Consider the following 23,784-nt stretch of genomic DNA (forward strand, 5'->3'; position numbering starts at 1 on the left):
TATCGTGTATGATTCACAGTAATGTTTGATGTTTACAAATCACAGATATACCTAAAATATTCAGCTAAAATAATTATATATATATATATTTTTTTTTTCCAGATTAGGCATCTTCGTGGTTTGGCAGTATTTGAAAACTATTTATATACAACTAATTCAGATAACCTCAGCATTTTACGAATAAACAGATATAATGGCACTGATGTCCAGTCTCTTGCTAGACTTGACAATACTAAAGAGATCCGTGTATACCAGAAAAGAACTCAAACAGCAGGTAAGATCAAAGTTCCTCTTTCTGGGAAATGTAAAACCAGATATTAGACGGATGTGTGGTTAAAAAGGTTCTTCTGGAAAAATGTATCAGAAGGTGCAGTGAAAATTAGTTCTTCATCTCCTGAGTTTTCTATGCGCTTACTGCCAGCTTCGCTGTGTCTCTAAGCTCCTAACACAACTGCTTCCTGAGCATTCAGCTTGGACATCCACCAAAGAGCCCTGGTCTGCAAGTCTTCTGGCTCCACACACTCAACGCTTTCAGAATTTAACACCCTCAGAATTGTTAGATGTTCAATAGCGTCCATGCGCTTGGGTCTCAGACCTCAGAGACTCCTGGTGTCTCTGGGCCTGGTTCCATCTCTGCCTTTTGTGAAAGAAACCTTCATTTTCATCTAGAATGAACAACTTTTTATAATCTCAGAATTTTTGGTAAAATAGGAATTTCTGAGACCCGCAGTCCTGTATGACTCTGATCATGGCTCTGGTCTCATACTTTGTGCATTCAGAACACCAGCGTGATTTGTGGGAACTTCCTGTGAAGATAGCAAGATCCAAAATGATTACAGCAATACTTGAGGAGAATTCTTTTATGTAACTGGTAGCAATCAATCCTTACCCTGTTTCAACAGAGAAGCTAACGCATCAGTTCTGGTGATCAACGTCAATGTTATTAAACAGACTGACTGCTTTCAGAGCAGTTTCTGAAGTGGTAACAAACTCTAAATTGGTGTAGACTGGGTAAACTAATTCACACCCTATAGCTGAGGGCATTGCTTTGCAGGTGTCTGTGTCTGACGGAGGCTGCAGACACTCTCATTGCTATAGGCCCTCTCCTTGTACCCCTGAGGGAGTCAGAGAGGTTGAGTAGAGGAGAGACATGAGCACAATGTACTCTTCTATTACATCCTGTGATTACTCTGTTCTTCTTGCCCTTTGTTCACTCTGCTGCTTCTTTTGTTTTGAATGGACATGTTTGTTGCTTGTCAAGATTCACTGTAAAGGCTGTCGCAGCTTGGTAGAGTTGCTGTATACCTTCAACACTATCGACCCTAAACCACTTGATTACTTGGAAAAAAAAAAAAAAACCAACCAAACAAAAAACCAAAAAAACACAACAAAAGAAAAAAAGAAAAACAAAAACAAAAACGCTTGAGGGAAAGGAGACAGAATTTTTGAGATAAAATACTGTTGGACCATTGTAAGCCAGCTTAGTAAATGTAGGATAGCAAGATAAATTTTGTTTTCTCATCAGATTTACTTTAAAGAGTTTAAAAAATTCAATTTGATATATTAGTCTGCTAATTTAGAACAGTGCATTTTAAATTATGAAGTCAAGGGAAAGGAATTCTTTGTCTGCTTCAGCTGGATTTATGTCCCAACTGTACAGATACTGAAAGAAGCTACAAGGCTGGTTCTGTTCTTTAGTTTCTGAACAGGTATCTGCCCCAGAAAGGTGCTGTCTAATGGAGTTGAATGCACAGCAAAACATGTTGGCATGGGATTCACTATGTTCTCAAAAAAACAACAAGCAACCAAACGAACTAAAGCAACCAAAAAATTAAAAAAAAAAAAAAAAAGAGGAAAAGGGTCAGCTACCCCAGGCGAGTGCTGCCGGCAAACACTGTGCAAAAGCTTCTTCAAAAGGGGGTGATGACATACAACGCTGAAGGGCTTGATAGCCACAAGATGGCCCTTTGGATTACTTATCTGTTTTGGGTATCATCTTAACAAAACAGCTTATTTTGTAGTTATATTCTGGAGGATGATTTACTGTGACATAAATTCTTGTTTTTTTTTCTTGTCTAAACTTTCTACCTGCTGATGCATGTAATTATCTTGCTTTAAATGGATTTCAATCATGCTGTTTTTCATTCACTGTAGTCAGAAGCCACGCATGTGAAGTGGACCCATCTGGAATGCCGGGGGGATGTTCACACATCTGTCTGCTCAGCAACAACTACAAAGCACGAACTTGTCGCTGCAGGACTGGCTTCATCTTGGGGAGCGATGGCAGGTCATGCAAAAGTATGTTATTTAAATCAAAGAGTCTGACAGCTGCTAGTATTCCAGGGGATAGTTCTGGGTGTTATTTAACAGGCTTATCAATAACGATAGAAATCACATGGGCTGCTTTTGGTTAAAATTTGGTTTGCAACATATACCTGTTACTTTGTTTATGTACTACTTTTTTTTTCCCTTAAAATGATTTGATTGGGCTTAGTTCATAGAAGCGACAAGTTAAACCTGGGGTGCTGTTTGAAGAATCGTAAAAATCACCCGAAGTTTTAAGTTAATCAGTCTTACTCTTCCTTTATACACTATGCATTCTCATAGCACATAGATACTGAAATGTTGTTAAATAGTTTGTCACATCTAATTGCTGCTAAATCAAGTTGTCACTCAGAAGCAGATCATTCCTGTGAATAAGTCAAGCATAATACTTTGTGAATATCTATGGTTCTACCTAACGTTAGGTATATACAGTCTGTTGGTCACCTACAGCCAATAAGACAGTCCTGAAAGTTTTGGGGAACACCTGTTTCTGCCAGGTTTCTTGATCAAACAGCATTCATTTAGTTCAGATGAAAGACATGCAATTAGATACTTTGATGGATACTAGTAGATGAATATATTTGACCTCAGTCAAACCTCATGCAGTTTTCACTAACAATTCCAACAAAAAGCCCTGAGAGGCATTAGGAAAAGCACATATCTTACAGAATTTTAAGAGGTATCGTGATAGTACTAATAAGGATCTAAGGATATTTATAAGTAATATTAAGGAAAGATAACCACCTTACTAAGCTTCAGTTATTTGTAATTACCCTTCTTGATTAAATTCTTCTCACAAATAGGAGATATTTTTATCCACGTTTTGTATCTCAGTATTAAAGAACAGTGCATGTTGATTTGTTGGACTTCTTCCCATTTGAAAGAAATTTGTTGTAATCTTTTGTCGTGTTTGTTTCTGAGAAGCTTCAGGTGAAAAAAATTATGGTTTGTATTTGCTGGAATTTATGGTCTTAATGATTACTTCAGTCATGGTCTGCATTACCCTGATAGATGTTAATGAATTGTAAAATTAAATGTCTGCAAAGCTATATATGTCTATGTCACAGTAGATGCAAAGTTATTCTGTGATCTCGCATTGCTTTTCAGTGTGAACTTTTATAGAAAAAAAATAATTAGATGTAAGCAGCTCACTGAAGTAATTTGTATTTTAATTAAGGTAATGTAATTACCTAGATTTCTTGAGTTTAGATACCTTCGGAATATATGAAAGTTTAATTTTTGGTATTGAATAACACTCCTGCTCCCCCACTAATTGTGCCAGTTAATTAAACAGTGACATTAGGCACTGTAAAGAAGATTAGGCGGCATCAGTTGTTTATGTTTGTAATCTTTCTTTTGCAGGACCAAAGAATGAATTGTTTCTTTTTTATGGGAAGGGACGCCCAGGAATAATACGGGGAATGGACCTGAATACCAAAGTATCTGATGAATACATGATCCCTATAGAAAACTTGGTCAATCCTCGTGCTCTGGACTTCCATGCTGAAACCAATTACATTTACTTTGCTGATACTACCAGTTTCCTAATTGGACGACAGAAAATTGATGGCACAGAGCGAGAAACAATCCTCAAAGATGGTAGGCAATGCTAAGTGATAGTGACATTCAGAGAATCTCACTAAGGAAAAGTTGAACTAATATTTACAGATAATTTAAAGCTTTATTTAAATCTCCCATGGAAAACAGACCCAAACTAGACCTTGAACAGAGTTGGAGGTATTACTTTTTTTACAACTTTCTATTTATTTTCCGTGAGTGCAGAAATGTAAAGTTTGGTTAAGTTGCTCTGTTGTGAATTCTTACTTTGTCGATTTAAGCTTATCCCCGCCAGTAACTCCTAGATCTCCACTGTATTCTTTCAGTAGTTAGATGCAATGGATCCTTAATGTGGTTCTTTGTAATCGTTCACTGAACCATCCCATATCCTTGTGGACTTTAAGACTTCTTCACTCCAACCTGTATGACAGTGTGAATTCTGGAGCTTATTCAAGTAGTTTGGCAGAGTGAAACTTCCTGTAGTGCTTGCAAACTCATCAGAAAAAAAAAAAGAAAAAAAAAAAACAAAAAGAAGTGTAGGTGATTTAGCATTGTCTTCCTGATGCATTTCCCATTGTGTATGTGGAAGCAACAGGAAAACACAAACATTTTTTAGAAGCTTAATTAAGAAGTTTGTACCATTTATTATAGCAATGAGGGAAAATGCCAGCAGTTCTGTAGTTTCTACCTCTCCCACTATGCTTTACAGAATCTGCCTGGTCTAGAGTCCTATCCCATCATACTAAATGCTGTTTCAGTGATAAAACCTCCAGTTTGCCAACCTGTATTTTTTTTATTGACCCTTTTTATGAAAGACTGTTTCAGCAGGTAACAACTGCCTCAGTTGAAATCCATTATTTCCTAGTACTCAGGAAAATCAGCATTATGAGTATTAATCTTGGCCTTCAGAGTTTAATGTCTTTACTTTTAAATGGAAGCTTGAGATAGTGAATGTAACAAAAATACCATTGTTTTAGCACAGGGATTTTAATTCCCTGTTGTGTATAGCCCATGTTTTAATCCACCCATCTCAGTTATCTCCAGTTGGCAGTGATATGGTGCTTTTTGGTGTAAGGTCTCTCCTTAGAGTGTTCACAAAGATCCCTTCCGTAGTAGTTGCCAGGAACTCTTTACCCTGTATTGGTGGTTACTTAACAAAAGGCAACTGTCCGAGTAAATAATGAATACTCAGCTGTCAATCTAGTAATTCTTCATTTCACTGTGAATATGGATATGGATAATATACATCACAGAACTTCCATTGCTGAACTTCTTTTACTAAACAAGATGCGTTTTATTTTGCAACGCAGTAATCCAAATGTGGAGCAGAGGAAGGAGCAGGCAGTATGTAGATTTAAACTTTACAAGGTGGCACCAAGGAGCATCCTTGCTGAAAGGTGTCAAACAGGTTGGGATTAGTCTAATCAAACATGAAAATATGAATAAACATTGTATACCAAAACAGCAAATTGGAGAGGCTCTTTAAATAAAGTTTGACTAGAATTACTACTCTTTCCAAGTACAACATGGCAAAAATACCAATGCAATGTCAGAAGAGTTACAGATTATCCAATGATGTATTATTGGTGGTCCTAATACTCACAAAGACCAAAAAAATGTCACTGTTACTCTCCCCCCACTCCTTCCCCAGGAGCTTACGTTGTTAGTTAGAACTTGGTGTAGTTTCATAACTTTAAAGTATGTTTAAAGAACACTTGTTAATGTATTTTTCATGATTTGAAAAATTAATATGGCCTCCAGCCATACCACCTCAGCTTTTATTCTTGTCAGCTCTCAAGAACTCAGCAGGGACAGATTAAATCGTTCCTTGGTGGAAGGCTACTAGAGAAAATCAGGTGTGTCAGGGGGTGGTTTAATATTCGCTCTGAACAGCATGCTGCTAAGGAACTCTGTCTGTGGTAGGTGTCACTTCTCAGACTGGAAGTTGTCATTTTTTGTGACTCTCAGGTTTTGCAAGAACAGATACGGTAGCTCCAACAACACTGTAACTCAGATAATTACAGTTTACCTACATGAGAGCCTGATCCTACAAGCTGTTGACTGGGAATGGAGAACGCTGAGCACCTAACACTGCGGGAGTTTGATTTCACATATAGTTTCAACTGTGATTTCTTGTTTTTCACTTTGGGAAACAAGCTGCTGTGTAGTATTGGTAACTATTTGGCAGCCCACAGCATGGCCTATCCTTGAGTTGACAGCACGACTGCAATAGTGGTGTGCTTTCACCAGCAACAAAAATTGCTATAATTAAGGTTTCAAACTTGCATGTGAAATCAGTTTTTTAAATTAAAAAAATAAAAAAAAGAACAAAACAGACCTTAAATGTTGTTCAGTTGAATTAACATAAACACAAACTCTGGGTTTTATTTACTTGTCTTCGTCCCTCTTATGTTGTTTCGGGTTGTGGTGAGCCTTAAAGTTTTATATTATTCACTTGTAAATATTAGCAAAGATGGTCAAGGGCTAACTTTTTACTTAAACAAGGCCAGAGTAAGTCTGTAAAGATCTTTGGAAGCTGTTTAGCTGATTGCTATTTAGAAGATTTTTTTTTTTCACAAGTTTTCATACTAATCTAGTATTTTAGGCACTGTTAGCATACATTCTCTAACTGACATTGATGAGCGAGGCCATTCTGTACCAAATTACATGCTGTGCTTATAATCTCTTGCACATTTAAAACCAATGTGGCAAATTGTTGCCTCTAGAAATACCAGGTATTTTAAAAATCTTGTATCTATATTCAGTATATTTGGAGCTCACATACTGCTGTTCATTGTAAAATTCTGTTAGTATTTCCAGAATTAGATATGTTAATTTTTCAATTATTAAGTAAACAATGATCAAAATGGTATTTAATTCACCTCATCCTTTTTATGTTAAAAGAGATTCACTCCAGAAAGCCTGGCTCACTGTGGTCAAATCAGTTTTGATTAACCAGAATGGCCATTATTTTGTTCCTGTTTACTACTAGATTTGAAGCCCACCTAAAAAGTAAGGAATGTATTTAAAGCTTTTATGTAGCCAAATAAAAGTGAACTTTATAACAATAAAGAATGTAAACTATGTCTATATGATTGTGTTGTAGAATTTTCCTTTATTTTGAAACTTTCTGATATATTTAATGTCTCATTACCATGAGTTTTTTTACTTCGAGTGCATTTGGTTTAGAAATATGGATGCTCCAAAATTACCGCAGAATGCATGGTAGTTCAGATCAGTAGCTGTTATATGAACCTGAATAGACTTGGAACAATATTCTTGTAAATTTTAGGAGGTATTCTAATCTAATATTTACCTTTGCTGTTGATACTAATACAGTCCATATTTGGACAGTTTTGTCTCCCAAAGAAGAAAAAACCTACAACATTTTCATTAAAAAGCCGATCTTATTAGTATAAAAGCTGTGTTTAACCCAAAATGTCTAGGTCAGACAGGATTAAAAAGAATAGGTTTTGAACAAATAACTCCTTGTCTTCTGTCCTCAAGCTTGATTTTAGTCATGTCAGTGTTTTCTTGAGTTGAGCAAACTCTGCTGAGACCTCTCTGAGCCGTAAAGGACATTTCTTTCATTCTTGAAGCTTGTCTTTGTTCCCTGTTCAGCAGTCTTCTCTGTGAGCCTTGGGATCCTGGGTTCTTGGTGAGATGCCCTCTTCTTTTCCCTGCCATACTTTGCACTTCTCTCTTCTCAACATTCTTGAGCACTCCCAGACCAAAGGCCACATTCCCACTTTCAGAGAGATCCATCTGAATTTGGCATTGCGTTTTTAAAAGAATGTAGCAAAGGCACTGAGAGACAACAAATAAAACTGACAGTGTCCATCATCCTGGGAAACGTGGGTGAGCTACTGGCACTGATCTCGCCCATTCTGTATGGTTCATGGTTGTTTTGTTCTTGGACTGGATGATTCTTGCCAGACTAAGTGGTTGCTGGGTTAGGTATGTACCATACTATTGTTTCATATTCTACATCTGGAGAGTGAAGTTTGACACCATTCCTTCCTTCAATGTTTTTAGATCACAAGGAAAAATGGGTCGCCAAAACTATAGTGATGTTTAAGTGTATCAGAAATAAGGATAAAAATATTAAACACATTTTGGAAAACCCCTCAGTATATGCCCCTTCCCCCCCACCCCAACTTTCTCATATTGTGTCTCACAGGATGGAGTGTCATCCCTGTACTTGTGAGTGATTTACTAAATTTAGGTCTAGTTTCTTATGTGAACAAGGTTTAGTTGATACTTTGGTGGGTACCTTTGTTTCTCTGTAATATCTTTTGGACCTCCAGAATTATTTCAGCTTAATTTGATATATAGGGCAGAGGTCCAAGTATGATTAAAATCCTATTTTTTTTTAAAAGCAGGGAGAGGAGATATCAAGGATTGATGATTTGCAAGTGCACTCTTACTGATTTTTGCAGCTGGGCATGTGAACACAGAAATTGTGAAATGGAATTATAATGAAAGAGAAGAAAAAATTTCACTATTCTTCAGATAAGTAGTCAAAAAAACAAAAGAACACACAAATACAGAGGTAGACAGGCTTCAATTGCTCCCGTGTTCAAAGAATACACCTTTAAAAACGGCGTCTGGAGACGTTACTTAACCTTAATTCCTGTTACTGTTCAGGTCACTGCGGGTGGTGGATTGTAGTTTGCAGTTCAAGGGCTAAAGAAAAAAAAAAAAAAAAAAAAAACAAACAATAAATGAAACCTAGCCAGTGTGAAATACATCACAGTTTTGTAGAAATACTTACGTCTCCATGAGTATTTAATTTAACATAATCAATATGCATGGATAGGATGATTACACACTTGGAATTATAGACAGCTTTAAAGCTAGACAGAACCTCTAGTCTGAATCCTGAACTACTCTGCAAAAAGGCTGTGAAGTAATTTATCATGTTCCAGTGCTACTGAGATTGTAACGACACCTTTTATAGGTGCTCTTATTGCATCCAAGTGCCCAATATTTCATTTATTGGGTAAAACTGTCATATTTTATCTGAGGGTATTGTTGATGTCATACCATGCTGTCCATGGGTTGTAGTAAACAGAAAGTTTACTGCCCTAAATAAGTTATGTAGAGTGTGACTTGGTAAAAGAGCTTTGCATTCCTGCCCCTCACACATAATTTTACTGGTTTCTTGTAGGGAATAATAATAATCTAGATTATTAGAGTCATACTTGATAAAAACATTTGGGGTCTAAAAGAATATTATAAGTGAAGAGTTTGTCCCAAGGAAAACAATCTGATAGACTGCAAAAAATTCACAGGTATGCTGAAGGCATGAATGTTAGCAAGTAAAACCTTTCCATTAGTACTTAGTGGTCATAGTATGGGGAGGCACCTTGGTGGAGAAATATGAGGGAAGGTTTAGATGATGGCAACACAGTGCCACGATGCCGTTGCACTAAATGTGACTCCGATAACAACTTGAAATGGCCCAAACCAGCACTTCAGGAGTTCCTGTGAAGTCGTTGTCTGGAAAGCTGACAGTTAAATTACATATGTCTGTCAGGACGCTTCAAATAGCAAACAGCTGTGTTCGATTTAGCAGATTTTCACCTGCGTATGAGGGGTAAGAGGGATTTAAGTAGGATCGGTAATTTTGTCACATCTGTATTTCTTAAAAAAAGTGGTAATACCTTAATTTTTATGCACATTGTGATAAAAATTTCTCTGCATCCTGTTTGTTCTGAGAAAATATTTCAAAAACTCTGAAAGTGACATCAACACTGGTTACAAAGAATTAATCTGATGAAAGCTTGGGTCTAGGTGGTGTTACCAGTGTAAATGTGAACAAAAAAAAGCAATTTACATTACTTTTTTTTAAGTCCTGATGATTCCTGTCATTGAAATCATGCTGTAGGATTGTATATCCAAGTACAACAAACCAGTAATACAATCCGTAGTGTCAAGAAGCATCGTATTTTGGGGAGGGGGAGGGAGTAGTATGGGGTTTTTTGTTTGATTTTGGGGGATTTTTTTTTTTTACATTTTCATCCAAGGCAATATTAAAACAGGCATTTCCACCCAAAGTATGACCTCGGAAAGGATACTAAGGGAAGCAAATGTGGCTTCCTCAGCTTTCGGAAGGCAGTGGGAGGCAGCACCCGGTTTCCCGCCCTTCACACCTCTGTCAGGCGCCACCGCCAACTGCCCCGAACTGGTCAGGGCCGGTCCCAGCCGCCTCTGAGGCGCCAGACGAAGGGTTGGTGCTTCTGTCAGGGGGCTTGGGGATGACGTGTGGACAGGGCTGCCGGAGATTGAATGCCCATATTTTTTAATAAGAAAGAAACTTTAGATTTGGGTAAAAGCGAGATAATTTAGAGTGCCAGAGCTGATCCTGGAAGCTGTTCTTGATTTGAGATATTGTTGTTTAGAGTTAAACTCAAGTAGGGTTTTGTTACCTAGTGATTTGCCCAGGGCCAGCTGTGGTTAACTTATGAAGGCATATGGTTTAATACACAAGTTTTATGACCAGTCTTGGTCTTTTGTAAGGTGTTTTCAGCAAAGACTAATTCTGACAGAGCCAGCAAATATAATTCAGATTCAAGGAAATAATCTAATTTAACTGTATGGACCATATATTGTCCATTGTTTATACTAATGGATAATGTTAGAACATAAACATATAATATTAATCTCTTCTTACTGCCTTCTCTCTCTCAACAGATCTTGATAATGTCGAAGGCATAGCAGTGGACTGGATTGGAAATAATCTTTATTGGACAAACGATGGCCAGAGGAAAACGATTGCTGTAGCCAGACTGGAAAAAGCTGCTCAGAGCAGAAAAACTTTGTTGGAGGGAGACATGTCCCACCCTAGAGGAATTGTTGTTGATCCTGTCAATGGGTATGAAGTAGACTAATTTATGTTGTTAAATTATTGTCTTTATCGTATAAATACGGGATTAAATTTTGCATAGGGTGGGGTTTGTAGAGTCATGTAGGTGTCTGTAATTCTACAGCAGTAGAATTGCTGTCCAGCATTCTTGCCTGAAGCCTTTGGAAGAACATGTATGGCCAGACATTATTGAACCTATATCCAGTTAATCCTTTTTCTCAAACAAATTGAGTGCATCAGACCTGTATGCATTTTTGATACCAGGTGAACTTTATAATACTCTCCTTTATTTCTTTTTGTAAGTCTCAATTTCTGAAGATAATTATAGCCATATCCTTGTGCACATTGGTTTACAAAACTAAATGAGACAGGTACTTTTCAATACTTACTAGCATAATTAATTGTGATAGGCTGAATAATAAAAAGAACATTAGTTTGCTATAGTTACGGTTCACCTAAAAATTCACTGGTACATTTATTCAGGGAATTGTCACCGGAGAATGACGTAGGCAGGTAATTCTAGTGTGGCCGGATTGATTGCTGTTTTCCTAGTACTAGAATGTATTTACACTCTCAGGTTTTCACTTTTGAGCTTGTCCTTTGAGGAATGGAAGTGACTGTGAAAGGGCTACAGTTAATTAAGGTCAGATAGTAAGGATGTAAAATCAGACTACAAACCATAACCATACCTACAATTACTCTGTTAAATTTTCCAGCTCAGTAAATGCGTGGCACAGGAAATAGTATATGAAGATGTATTGTCTGAAAAGGGCTATTATATAAAACACTTTTCTAATAAAATAGCATGCCCTTCGTGATTATACTTCTCATGGAAGCTTTTCCTGAGGGATAACATTTATTATGACACTTTAATTATATTTAGAAAATATTAATCTTGATTTAACCAATGTAGAAGCATTAGCTGCATTTTGAGATACAATTAAAGCACATTAATGTAAATGTCTGTTACTGTAAGCATGTTTTAGCTTATGACATAACTAGAATAAGTACAGACAAAAAGTTAATGGAGAAAATCTCAGTAATTGCTGTTAAGCAGTCATGTAAATATTTGTTAAAGATATTTTGTCTTCCAATAAATGCCATACTGACCTGCATCTCTACTTGAGCTTTAGGGCGTGTACGGGTTTTATAATTCTGTGATTAAACTTAGAGTTGTTTGAGTCAAACATTCAATGAAGTTTATTAGCCTCATGGATTAAAAATTGGTTGATGTTTGTAGCATATATTCACAAAGACGTTAAAAGAACCCAAAACAACCTTCTGGTGGGTGACTTGGAAGAGGCAGAAAAGAAACAAAGAACGTACATTTGCATATCTGTAAACCTGTGTAATGATGGTGCAGTTTTTTCTAAAGAAAAAAATATTTTCCAACTTCTTACATAAAAACCAAGTTGATCCAATTATGCTTAGACATAAAAGTGTATTTGAATAAATTTCTTGACTGATGATTGGCATAATTTACACAGATGTGAAAACAAAACTGTTTTTCACTTCAGTGTTTCATTCCTTTGTAAATCCAGAATTTAAATTCCAGGACTTTGTTCTTCCAAGTACAGACACATTAAGTGGGTTAGGATCACACAAGTTATTTCAGAAACATAAATCTAGTGAAACCAGAAGTGAGGTACATAAATACCAATTAAATCACAACAACTTAACAAGTAGGATCAGTTTAAGATCCATCTGATATTTTTTTCCTCTATTTAATGCTTAATAATTGAAATTCTTGATTTGACTTCAAAAGTAAATGTCTACTATCTAGTAAATGTTTTCAGCACATTGATGTAACTGTGCGTCATATTATCTGAAATGCTGTTTAGATGCTTTGTAGATTGCACACAGGCTTCTCTGTGTTTCTTCCCATGAGCCTGTTTTTCCTTTGGGGGAAGAAAGGTAAGAAAAAAGACAAAAGTGTTTCTTAGCATATTTGCTACCTTCTGCTTTTGTATAAGTTTAAGTTGTGTAATTTAAATTGTTGATGCCAGAGGTGTCACAAGCAAATTCCGTAATAAAATACGATAATCAGATTAATTCAATAAGGAGAAGAAAAAAAAAAAAAAGAAACATAGGGTGTGTTCTGTAGATGACTTACTAAATGCTTGCTTAATTTTTCCAAAGTAGCGTTGGTATTTATTTTTTAGAGTTGTTTTGGTTATCTACACTGATGCACTGTAGAACATAAAACTGTGCTAAAATTGCCTACCAAGTATTTTTCAAATAATTTTTACTGTCATCTATCTTTCTAAACATTTTTTTTTTTGAGGGATAGAGTGCTCATAATAGTTTTTATAAGTAATTTAACTGCTTTCATGTGGGATGTGAAGTTCACAGAATGTCAAGGTTATCCTGTAGCTGTAAAACTAGAGTGCAACTAAATCATATATTGCAGGTTTTTTTGATAGCATTAAGCATAATAAAAAGCAGATTTGCATCATAAAAGCAAACTAGATCTGGCAATAAAAGAAAAAAAAAACAGTAAAAGTTTGAACTTTGTGACATTCAATAAAATAGCTGGTTAAAAAAAAAAATTGTAATTCTGGTGTGATTAGATAAAGTCTTTAAAAATTCTTTCACTTCTCATGTCTGTTAGCCCATTCATGTAATTCATTACAATATGAGCAAAACACTGTCATTTCAGCAGCAACCAGTACACAGAGAAAGTAAATATCGTTGTAGAAATACGAGTAGAAAGAAACAAGCAAAAGTCAAAGTCTCTCCTGAGACTTGTGGATAAAGTGTTGCAAACTTCTGATAATAGTCTACAGTATAATACACATGATTGAAATGGCATCTGAATGTTCATTTTTATAATTTCACAGCTGGATGTATTGGACAGACTGGGAAGAAGATGAAATAGATGACAGTGTGGGAAGAATTGAGAAGGCATGGATGGACGGCTACAGTCGGCAGATTTTTGTAACATCAAAGATGCTATGGCCAAATGGTTTAACTCTGGACTATCATGCCAATGTATTGTACTGGTGTGATGCCTATTATGATCACATTGAAAGGATATTTTTGAATGGCACTGACAGAAAGGTAAAAGAAAAATACTGCTGTTTTGCCACAGGCGTGCTCTTTCTCTGGATTTTAATATGTTATTTTAAAAATACTTTTCAAGCTTTTTCAAGTCTGCATAACCCTCTGGCATGTCCAGTGTCATCTCTGTTGAAACAAGCAATGTTATAATACAGCTTAAAATTTTCATCTTTAGAAAGTGATACAAAAGTTGATTTTTTTTTAATCTGTTTTTCTCATGTGACAATGAGTTACATTTTGATTGAGCTATGAAGCTACAAAGAGATTTTCAGTAGAAAAAAACTTCTTTTGGCTCTGCCAGAGAGCAGCTTTCATTTAACTTCACTGACTAAGCTGCTTTCGATGAATCTCAGTGTCCTGTTTGAGCATTGGTGGTAATACGCAGAGGGGAAACACTCAACAAGTGCAGTCAAAGATGGAGAGAGATTGTTTAGTTGTTACTAATGGCTATACTAGCTAGATACAAGTCTGTACAGAAGTTCTGTGTTGTTTTGTAGAAGTAACAAGCACAGAAAAGACATCTGGAAAACAGATAAAGCTTAGACTGGAGTGATAATCTGAGGAACGTTTATCATCTGCTCCATAAAATTAGAACCCTGACAACTGAAACTCCATATTTAATTGAGAGTGGCGGGCATTAAGTCCTTCTGTGGGAGGATTTTGTCACAAAATGTGACTTCTCATTTTCCCTTCACTCATGATTCCCTCTGCATGATGGCCTTCATAGGACCAATACACAACTCTCTACTACTGAAAGCAGTAACTACAGACAAAGTCCTCCCTGGAACTCACCCCTGTACAACCTCATATTGCTTCAATATTGCTTTTTAAAACCTTTATATTGAGTGATCTGTTGTTAAGTTGTACTAATGTTGTCGTGTTGCAGTTTGTCGTAATGGCTAGGTTAGGATTTAGATTTAGCGCTTCTACTTTTACCCCAAAATCCATTACAGTCCTGTAATGGAGGCGGGAGAGGGCTAAGCGCATTGGCAGGAAGACTTTTTTTTTAATTACAGATCCTTATCTACTAACAATGCTACACTTTCTGGAACGTTCCTGGACAGAACAGGTCTGGGAAGGTTACATGCAGGTGACATGGATTACTAGTGAGAACTGCTGGTTTTGGTGAAGACTAGAACTGGTGAATTATAACAGGTTTTAAGTGTGTCACAGAATGGTTCTGTTGTTTTGAAAAGTGTTTTTCTATAATCCTGTGATTTAAATAAAATGCATAGCCATTTGAATGAAATTTATGTAGACAAAATAACCAGAACATACTTGCTTTTGATGCTGACTAATTTGTTCTTTATTATAGGATATTTTTGGTCAAAATATAGCTGGGTCAACAGCATCTTTAATTCTGTAAGTGTCAGTATAGTGAAGATTTTTGGGTATGGGGAAGTCCAAATAAAATTCCACCAGTAGATCATGGATGGTTGACTGATGGATTAATTTTGATCAAAAGCAGTTAACTGAGGAGTTCTGACCAAAAGAATTCAAAGACCAAAGAGAAAATTTGAAGGGCAAAGGGGGATGATGTTTGTCACCTCATAGTAATTGTATTTCAGTGGGCTGTATCTCCTTGTTCTCTTGGGTTTGTGTCTCTAATTAGAGGCAAAGTAGGGCATATGATGAACTGCTTCCTTCTTTCTAGAGGCAAGACAGAAATATACAGTAGGGCATTAGTTCGAGCAAGGACCCCAGCCAGCAGGAGAAGACTGGAACTTAAGTCATTCCAAGCTGCAGCTGCTATGATGAATTATAAAGGCAGGGCTCCTAAAAGTAGATAATTTAGAGTTCTGCGATTTTCTGTGTCTTTTTAAAATAAATAATTACTGTAATTTACTTGATGGTAACTTAAAGTTTTGGTTTTCATATATAGGGATTTGAAGTATTTTTAAACTGTTTATCAGACAGCTCTTATGTAGTGGTAGTTGCAGTTCTTGTGAATAAAATAAAGACAAGTTTTGGGATGATGTAATTTGTAGATTTATGTATGAGTTAATAAACCAGAAGCAGAAGGTACATGGAAGAAAGTTTGTCTTATTTTGGGAACAAACTGGCATGGTTTTTTTTTGTTTGGTTTTTTAAGTTGTCACAACCCAAACTAGAGAGGAAGTTCACAGAAATAAGCCGGGAATCTCTGTACTTACTTCATCCTTCAACGAAAATAAGCAACTCATAAACACTATCCTTGGCTTTAAAAGAAGCAGTTATTTGATATACTTGTCAGATACTCAAGGTTATGAAAACAACCAAGCTTCCTTCCTAGGGAAGAAGGTAGATATTTACTGAACATAATGGTTGCATAGTTGCCTACACTCCTCTGTGTTATCTGACAGGGGACACTTAAAATGAATTTATACCAAGTTTTGCAGTTAGATGTTGATGCTGGTGCATAGAACAGCTTTACACTATCGCATTTCATTGCATGAAGTCATTATATTTGGGGACAGTGCTTTTCTCAGTCCTACTATTTCCTGTTCTACGTTCTCTGTAGTGTAACCTAAGAAAAATTAATAATTATTTTATCCTTGTTAGTGTTCACCTACCACTAATTAATTGCAGGTAGTCTACAATGGAAAAGATTTGAATCATCCTTTTGGGCTATCGCATCACGGAAATTGTATTTACTGGACAGATTACATGAATGGATCAATTTTCCAGTTGGATCTGGTTACAAGGAATGTGACACTGTTAAGAAGTGAGAAACCACCTTTGTTTGGGCTCCAGATTTATGATCCACGTAAACAGCAAGGTATTTATAACTTTCAATTTCTCCAAATGTCTGCTGTAAAAAGATACTTTCACTTACAGTCTCCTGGTATTTTGAGGTGACTAGATGAATAAAAATATAAAAAAGAATATGAGTGATGGCATGAGAAAGATATTTTCCAATGTTTCAATCCATTGATGTTGAAATTGATCATCTCATACTTAATAAAAAGTGAATCATAGTATTATACCTGTCTGAACTGCTTCTGTTTACATTGCCTTTATTGCCATTTTTCTTGTGTGTCAAAGACATACTGTGAAAGTATAAAATAGAAGAGATAACATATACACATTGACTCATAGATATAAAATTTATTATTGCACTTACCTTTTCTCAAATAAGATCATAGATCCTGTCTGTCTCTTCCTTTTTTTGTAATTTTCTCCCCCATCTTGGTCTACATCAGCACTGTATGACTTAATCTCCTGGAAGTACGTGGTGCTACTAGACAGAATCGAAGTGACCTTTGAGAGCAGTGGAAAAATCCATAGTTGTTGCTACTTATATCAGTAAAGAAATGAGATAAAGGCCATAAGTTTGCATGGATGTTGTTTAGAAAATTTAGTTGCTACTATACAAATGTATTTTACTGAAGAAAATTTTGAAATCCATTTACTGCATACAGTGTTCAGATGAGCTGTTGAATCCGCTCTCTTTAATGAAAACATAGTTCTGGTTAATATCTTATTAATATCTGCTGCCAAACATAAAACTGAACATCAGGAATTGGTATAAATAAAATACTGTTTCAAAGATGACCATTAAATATTAATGTCATTATTATTAATCTATAGAGATTAATGATCTCTATAGATTGTCATTTTGACGTGTGCAGTGTTTCCAGTTCCTATAGAAAATCAGAGACACTAAGGTATTGGCAGTCCTGCTACATTTGATCTGCTACCTGTATAATCCTAAAACTAGGCTTACACAACTTTAGAAGTACTTGAAGTTGGGTTTACGGAAAGGTACAAGCATAAATGAATACTCATGAAAACCTAGAAGTACAATTATCTCTAAGCAGCGATGGATACATCATAGTATCTTTTCAGTGAGACAATTAAACAAATACATATGGTTTCCTTTTTTTTTTTTTTTTCTGAGAAGCATGACTGAGATGCAAGTATCTTGTTGTTTCAACTCTTGCCCAGTTTTTAGCAAATTAAAACGGAATCGGCCTAATGTAACCTTATGCAAGTGGCAGGGCAGCAGTGTTATAAAAGTTAGGAAAAACAAAACTATTATAATAGCTTTGAAAGTAGTTTTTTAATTTTTGGGAATATTTTAAGAACATCCATATAAAATAGCTTTCATTGGGCAGCAGTCAAGGAAATTTAATTTCATAAATACTTGGTAGCTAAATGAGTTCCACAGCTTACTCAGTAAAGAGATTTAACCTTTTTGTTGTACTGCGTTTCCGGAGACACTTTAGCCTAAGAGGCTCTTCAGCAAGACTGACGGGACTGAAGGTTTCATTGCACCTTCAGGTTCAAGACTTCCTTGAAGCTCACTTTACAAACCTATTTATCTAGGGTGTTGTTGCTTTAACTCTTGATACTTGGTATTTTCCTTGTTTTCACCCTCTCTTTTATCACTTACTTGGCAAGTAACCTACACTGCCGTAGGCTGTGATCCCAATTATGAGGTTAAGTAGGAACATTTCATCTTCAAGATGAACCGGTTGACTTTGATCTAGTGATTTAATTTTGTTTTTATTTATCTTAGGCTTGCATTGGGCTTCAGAATCATCATGGCTTTTCAAAGTGTTTTCTGTATTTTCCTTAAATAATCTTTTGTTTTATAGTCTTATCCTTTTTTTTTTAGTGATCTGACAAACTCATGTATATTCTTTAATTAAATAATTACAACTCTCCTTGACTTGTGCTCTATAATTTTGTATTCACTTTCAAAGATTGTGTCATGGTGGGTTTTGTTTTGTTTTTTTTTTTGCTTTGGTAGCTTCTGATATCTTCTCAAATCTTTGTGTTACTGAGATCATTTGATTTGAATAATGGGTGGCCCTGTAAAGATATTGAGAGTTTCAAGGCTACTTTTCCTGATGTAGTATTGTGCCTGAGGTTTCCCAAGGTTTAGATGCAAATGAAACTCTTAGCCTTTTGATGTTTTGTTCATAATATTTGGATTTTGGAGAGCATAGATGTAATAAAGGAGACATTTTTCATTTTTTGTACAGTGTTTTGTCATAGTCTAAAACACGAAGTCAAGATCCAATAAAGCATTTTAAGTGCCTAGTCTGAGTTGGAACTGCTCTATTTAAAATTGTGATCCAGCCCTCACAGTTCATAGAGACTTCCAGTTTACCCTGTTTGTACAGCTGTGTTCTTGCCATCTCCCTCACACCCTGCCCAATGAAAGTACCACAATGGCTTCCCACAGCATTCTGTATTAACTATTTTACCCAAATTTATTTTAAAGTTCAGTGGGGTTTTATTGGACTGTAGACATATTTGCTTCTAAGAAGTGATGTGTGGAGTAGGGTCAGAAAAAAGTCTGGGAATAGATTATTATGAGAGCTTTGAGCATGAGAAGTTGAATGTCCTCAACAGCGCATATCTAAGCAATTAGGTTGTGACCGAAGTGACACAAACAGAAATTATAACATTTGCTTCAATGGGCTTTGGTCTTAAGTCTGCTTGCCTAAGAAATGAGGTAGTGAGCATGCAGCAGTCCTTGGTAGATGATTAAAACACCTGACAGCTGTCCGTATCTTCATATGAACAGTGGAGAGCTTTTGGGAAGAAACAATAACACAGAAGAAAGAAGGCAGAGAAATAGCAGATGTGTTCAGAAAAGAGTAGTGGAGTATCTGCCTCTGTGTCTGCCATAGAGCTCATTATGCTTTTACTATCTGTTTCCTCTCTTTTTTTCTTAGTCTGCATTTGTAGTCACATTGTTTTAACATGTGCAGATGCCAATATATTTAATAATATTCCTTTATATATTGTTTAATTTCTTAAAACTACTGTGTGCATGTAGCCACATTGTAAAAAATATCTTGTAATATTTCTTCTCGTCAAAAAAAGGGTATAGAATGTTGTGAGCTGATGGTGTTAGTTATAGTTGCTTGGGGTTTTTTGGGGTTTGTTTTGTTTTTTATTATTCTTACAGGTTGTTGCAACTAACTAGAATTGTTTAAATATTATAACCTGTAGTAACCAAACTATGAGAATAATGAGTCCCTAAAATGAGAGGAAAACAATTGTAAAAAATTCTTCACATGCTTATGTTCTAAGAAAAAGTCTTCCGTTTCTAGCATGGCTGTTAGTTTTAAAGTTCTTTTTTTTTTATTTTCACAGGTGATAATGCTTGTCGTATTAATAACGGAGGCTGCAGCACTCTTTGTTTAGCCATTCCTGGAGGCAGAGTTTGTGCCTGTGCTGATAACCAGCTTTTGGAGGAAAACAATACAACCTGCATGAGTAAGATTTTTAAAGAATATCTGAGTTGATACTACTGTTAAGGGATCAAGTCAAATCTGAAAATGAAACAAGAAAGTGCAGTCTCCTAGAGGCTTTTTGCGATTCTATAAAATAAATATTGTTTGAATACAGTTTCTAATTGAAGACAGTTTATTAAATATAATAACAATTTTTCAAAAAAGACAAAATATTAAGTACAGAATATTTGAGGATAAAACACATTGTAAAATATTTCAGAACTTCTGGTATGATAAAACACTTAAATATTTCACTAACCTCTTTTAAAGAATGTCAAAAATACCAGAAAATGTTGTGATTAAATCTATATAAACCTGTTTCAGATTAAAATGTGGACTAAGTATCTTAAATTGAACTCTGGCATAGAAAATGTTCATGCTGAAACCATTCATAAAACATGTAAAGCAGATACATTTCTATATAAGAGGCCCTGATACATACTACACAAATTTTGCTTTTTCTTGCCTCTCTTCCTTGGATATCTTAATTGAAATGCCAAATAAAAAAAAAGTGCTAATAATAAAATGTGGGATTTTCAATTAAAAATAACAACTTATCAAATAATACAAGTATTTTTTAAAATGCTTAGACTTGATATTTGTAATTTACACAAAATTATCTTTTTTTTTTTTTAATCTCATTGATCTGTTTTTCGAAGTGTAGTGGGTAAAAATTTGCACAGGTGTCCAGTAATAAGCCTAGCAGAGATGAGTAAAGCATAAGGATTATTTCATAACATGATGAACATTACTGACCTTGCAGTTACCTTGAATTTGACCCAAATGCATGGCTGGCAGAGCCATCATTGTTGCTAAAGAAAACTATTTTTCTTTTTAGCAGAAAATACTGGAAGGTGGACTTCTCACTGGTAAGATGGAATGTAAGCATTAGGAAGAGAGATTAGACACTCTCAGATCTGAACAAAGCAGGTTTCCTGCTCTTTCCTCAAAGCACTTCATTGCCCAGCTCTTTCCAAGGACTTTGGTGTTCCTCATAGGGTCACAGAGTGACGTGTGATATTGACACATTAAGCATTCTGAAGTTTTTGTTGACAAATGTATCTGTATTTAGCAATAAGCTTGTAGCTTGCTACTTAATTCTACCTGAGTAGAATTTCATTCTTCTTTGCTGAGTCTGTACCAGTGCATAATGCAGGTGTTTGAGTTGTTGCTTGGATACAGGAATCAGTTTTTAATCTAGCCTTTAACGTGCACCGGAATTTGTAAGAATATTTTCTTTTCACTGTTGATGAGACGTTGCAATATTTTAAACTGATGTGTTTACACTATCATCTAAGCACCAATTTAAAAAAATGGTTTGAGTGCCATTCTGTTCCGAGTTCTTCCATTTATTAAAAATATATTACCTCAACCATACACTCAGATATGCATGCTGCTACAGGCTTCAGGTGGAACTACCTCAAATATGCAATGTTTACTGAAAACTGTTCTGAAGAGTGATAACAGGAATTTGTATCTATTTATGTAGAGGTAGTATTGCATTTTGTATGTGTCAAGATGATAAAATATATGTGCTTCTTGGATATTTTTTCCTAGTTAAACATGGGGAAGTGCTACCACAATTGTGCAAAGCTGACCAGTTTCAGTGTAACAATAAGCGCTGTATCCAGGATCGCTGGCTCTGTGATGGGGATGATGACTGTCTGGATGGCAGTGATGAGCATTCTGACATTTGCTGTATGTATGCTTTTCCATTTTAACCCCCACTTCATTCTTTGTTTTAAAAATTGGAAACGAAATCGTGCAAGTCTGAGGGGAGTCAAACAAAGGAGATAATCCTTAAGTCATTCATGTAAATCTTTCACTTTCTTCTTTTCCTGCATATAATAATAATAGTCCTTTCAAACGATGCTCGCATAGTCGTTTTATAGCATGGTACAAGAGCAGTCATCTTTTGGTTTTGACATCATCATTTCTGATTCTTCAAATGTTTGTATTTTTTGTTTCCCACTATTGCACATTTTTATATGGGTCACGGGATAATTCAGGTTGGATGGGGCCTCAGAATATTTCTAGTCCAGCCTTCACAAAGGAGGGCCTCAAGTTGTGCCAGGGGAAGTTTATATTGGATAGTAGGAAAAATTTCTTCACGGAAAGGGTTATCAAGCATTGGAACAGGCTACCCAGGAAAGTGGTTGAGTCACCATCCCTAGAGGTATTTAAAAGACGCGTAGATGTGGCACTTAGGGACGTGGCTTAGTGGTGGACTTGGCAGTGTTAGGTTTGTGGTTGGACTCGATGTTCTTAAATGTCTTTTCCAACCTAAACAAGTCTATGATTCTATGATTACTTAAAATAAAACACAAACACCCAACAAAAATCAAAAAAATAAAAAAAAAAATCCAACTCCCACACACACTTTCAATTTTAAATTAGATGTACTTTGTCTTTAAAAATAATGTTTTACTGGAGCTGTACTTTTTTTACTGTAGAGGAGTCCTGATGGTGATATGAAAAATAATAGAAAACATAGTAATTACCTATCAGTGTCATTCCCGGAAGATAGTTAGATAGTCTGCTATAAAATTAGAGTTGCAGCAGTGAAAGTTCTTTTCCTGGCTTGGTTTGTCTCAATGCTTCCTATTTCTATCATTAGATCATTTCTCTAAACCAAATCTCCTTTAATGAAATGAAATATTTTTTTTTTTTTTCCCATCAATTGTAGACATGGAGAACTGATACACTCTTCTACTGTACAGCATTGTTCTATGTGTCTGAAAACTCTTATCGTAGTCTCTCATTCTTATCTCTTTGAGGCAAACCAGATGTAATCTGTTCTTTTTTTTTTTTTTTTCCAGTACATCATAGGTTTTTTTAGATTTATTGCTCTTTTATGATCTTTGCCAAGTGATCGTAAGGGTTGGATGTCCAAAACTGGTTGTATGTACTTCCAACAAGGCCTTTGTGAAGGTGGTTAGTCTGAGAGAATGTTTTTATGAGGGTTGATAGTCCTGGTTGTACACCCTCGGGTAAATCGTACCTACTTCACACTGGCCTGCTGTTGCTGATACGTACTGAGGTTGTGATTCTCTGCAATGCCTAGGAATTTTTCTGTATGGCTGTTACATAGCCATTACAGATTTCAGCCCTAATTCTTTTCAAAACATTTGTCTGGTTCTGAATTCTAGTGCTTACTAACATTTTATTTTAATACCAGGGATTCTTACACTTTAAAAGGAGCTCAACTAATAAAGACAGTGAGAAAGAAAATCTTCTGGCAGAGTTGACTTGTTTCTCATTCGAATTAGTGTAATTTAGACCAATTCATTGATCAAAGCTTTTAATTATCAAAGGATTTTTACAGATATAAGTGAAATCATAATCTGGTCCCAAATCTGTATGTGATATATAGTTTAAGTGGCCAGTATGATAACAGTAATCTCTTTTTGGCAGTTGCTATAGTAACTTCAATAGTTCTTTTTGAGTTAGTCTGAAATATTTGCAATTATGAATAGAATATGCAATACAACATTTTAGTAAATATGTATGAGCAAAAGTTTAACTACCATTTCAAACTATATCTATGTCTAGTATTGAAGTCAGGGTTTTTTTAAAAAAAGTCTTAAATTTTTAGTTTTATTAGATGGATGATAACAGTTTTGTTCTCCAGTCACATTGCAAAATAGGTTGCTTCAAAAGTATTATGAAATTTGGAATGCATTAGTGCTCCGATTATTAATTATTATTAATTATTTCAATCAATTTAAATTTTTAATTTAT

The 23,784-nt window shown here is 35.5% G+C and overlaps 1 protein-coding gene across 1 annotated transcript; it reads left to right on the forward strand.

The window, feature by feature from the left end:
* Positions 1-102: 102 nt before the first annotated feature.
* Positions 103-21,741, forward strand: LOC104460643 (low-density lipoprotein receptor-related protein 1B-like; the record flags this gene model as incomplete). The annotated part of the gene is made up of 8 exons (XM_010084465.1): positions 103-274; positions 2,155-2,298; positions 3,688-3,924; positions 10,579-10,759; positions 13,591-13,810; positions 16,379-16,568; positions 19,904-20,026; positions 21,601-21,741. Coding segments are annotated over 8 exons (1,408 nt in total), but the record flags the coding sequence as incomplete, so codon positions are not given.
* Positions 21,742-23,784: the final 2,043 nt, after the last annotated feature.

Source organism: Pterocles gutturalis, unplaced genomic scaffold (genome assembly GCF_000699245.1).
Source record: "Pterocles gutturalis isolate BGI_N339 unplaced genomic scaffold, ASM69924v1 scaffold47450, whole genome shotgun sequence".
Lineage (NCBI taxonomy): Eukaryota > Metazoa > Chordata > Aves > Pterocliformes > Pteroclidae > Pterocles > Pterocles gutturalis.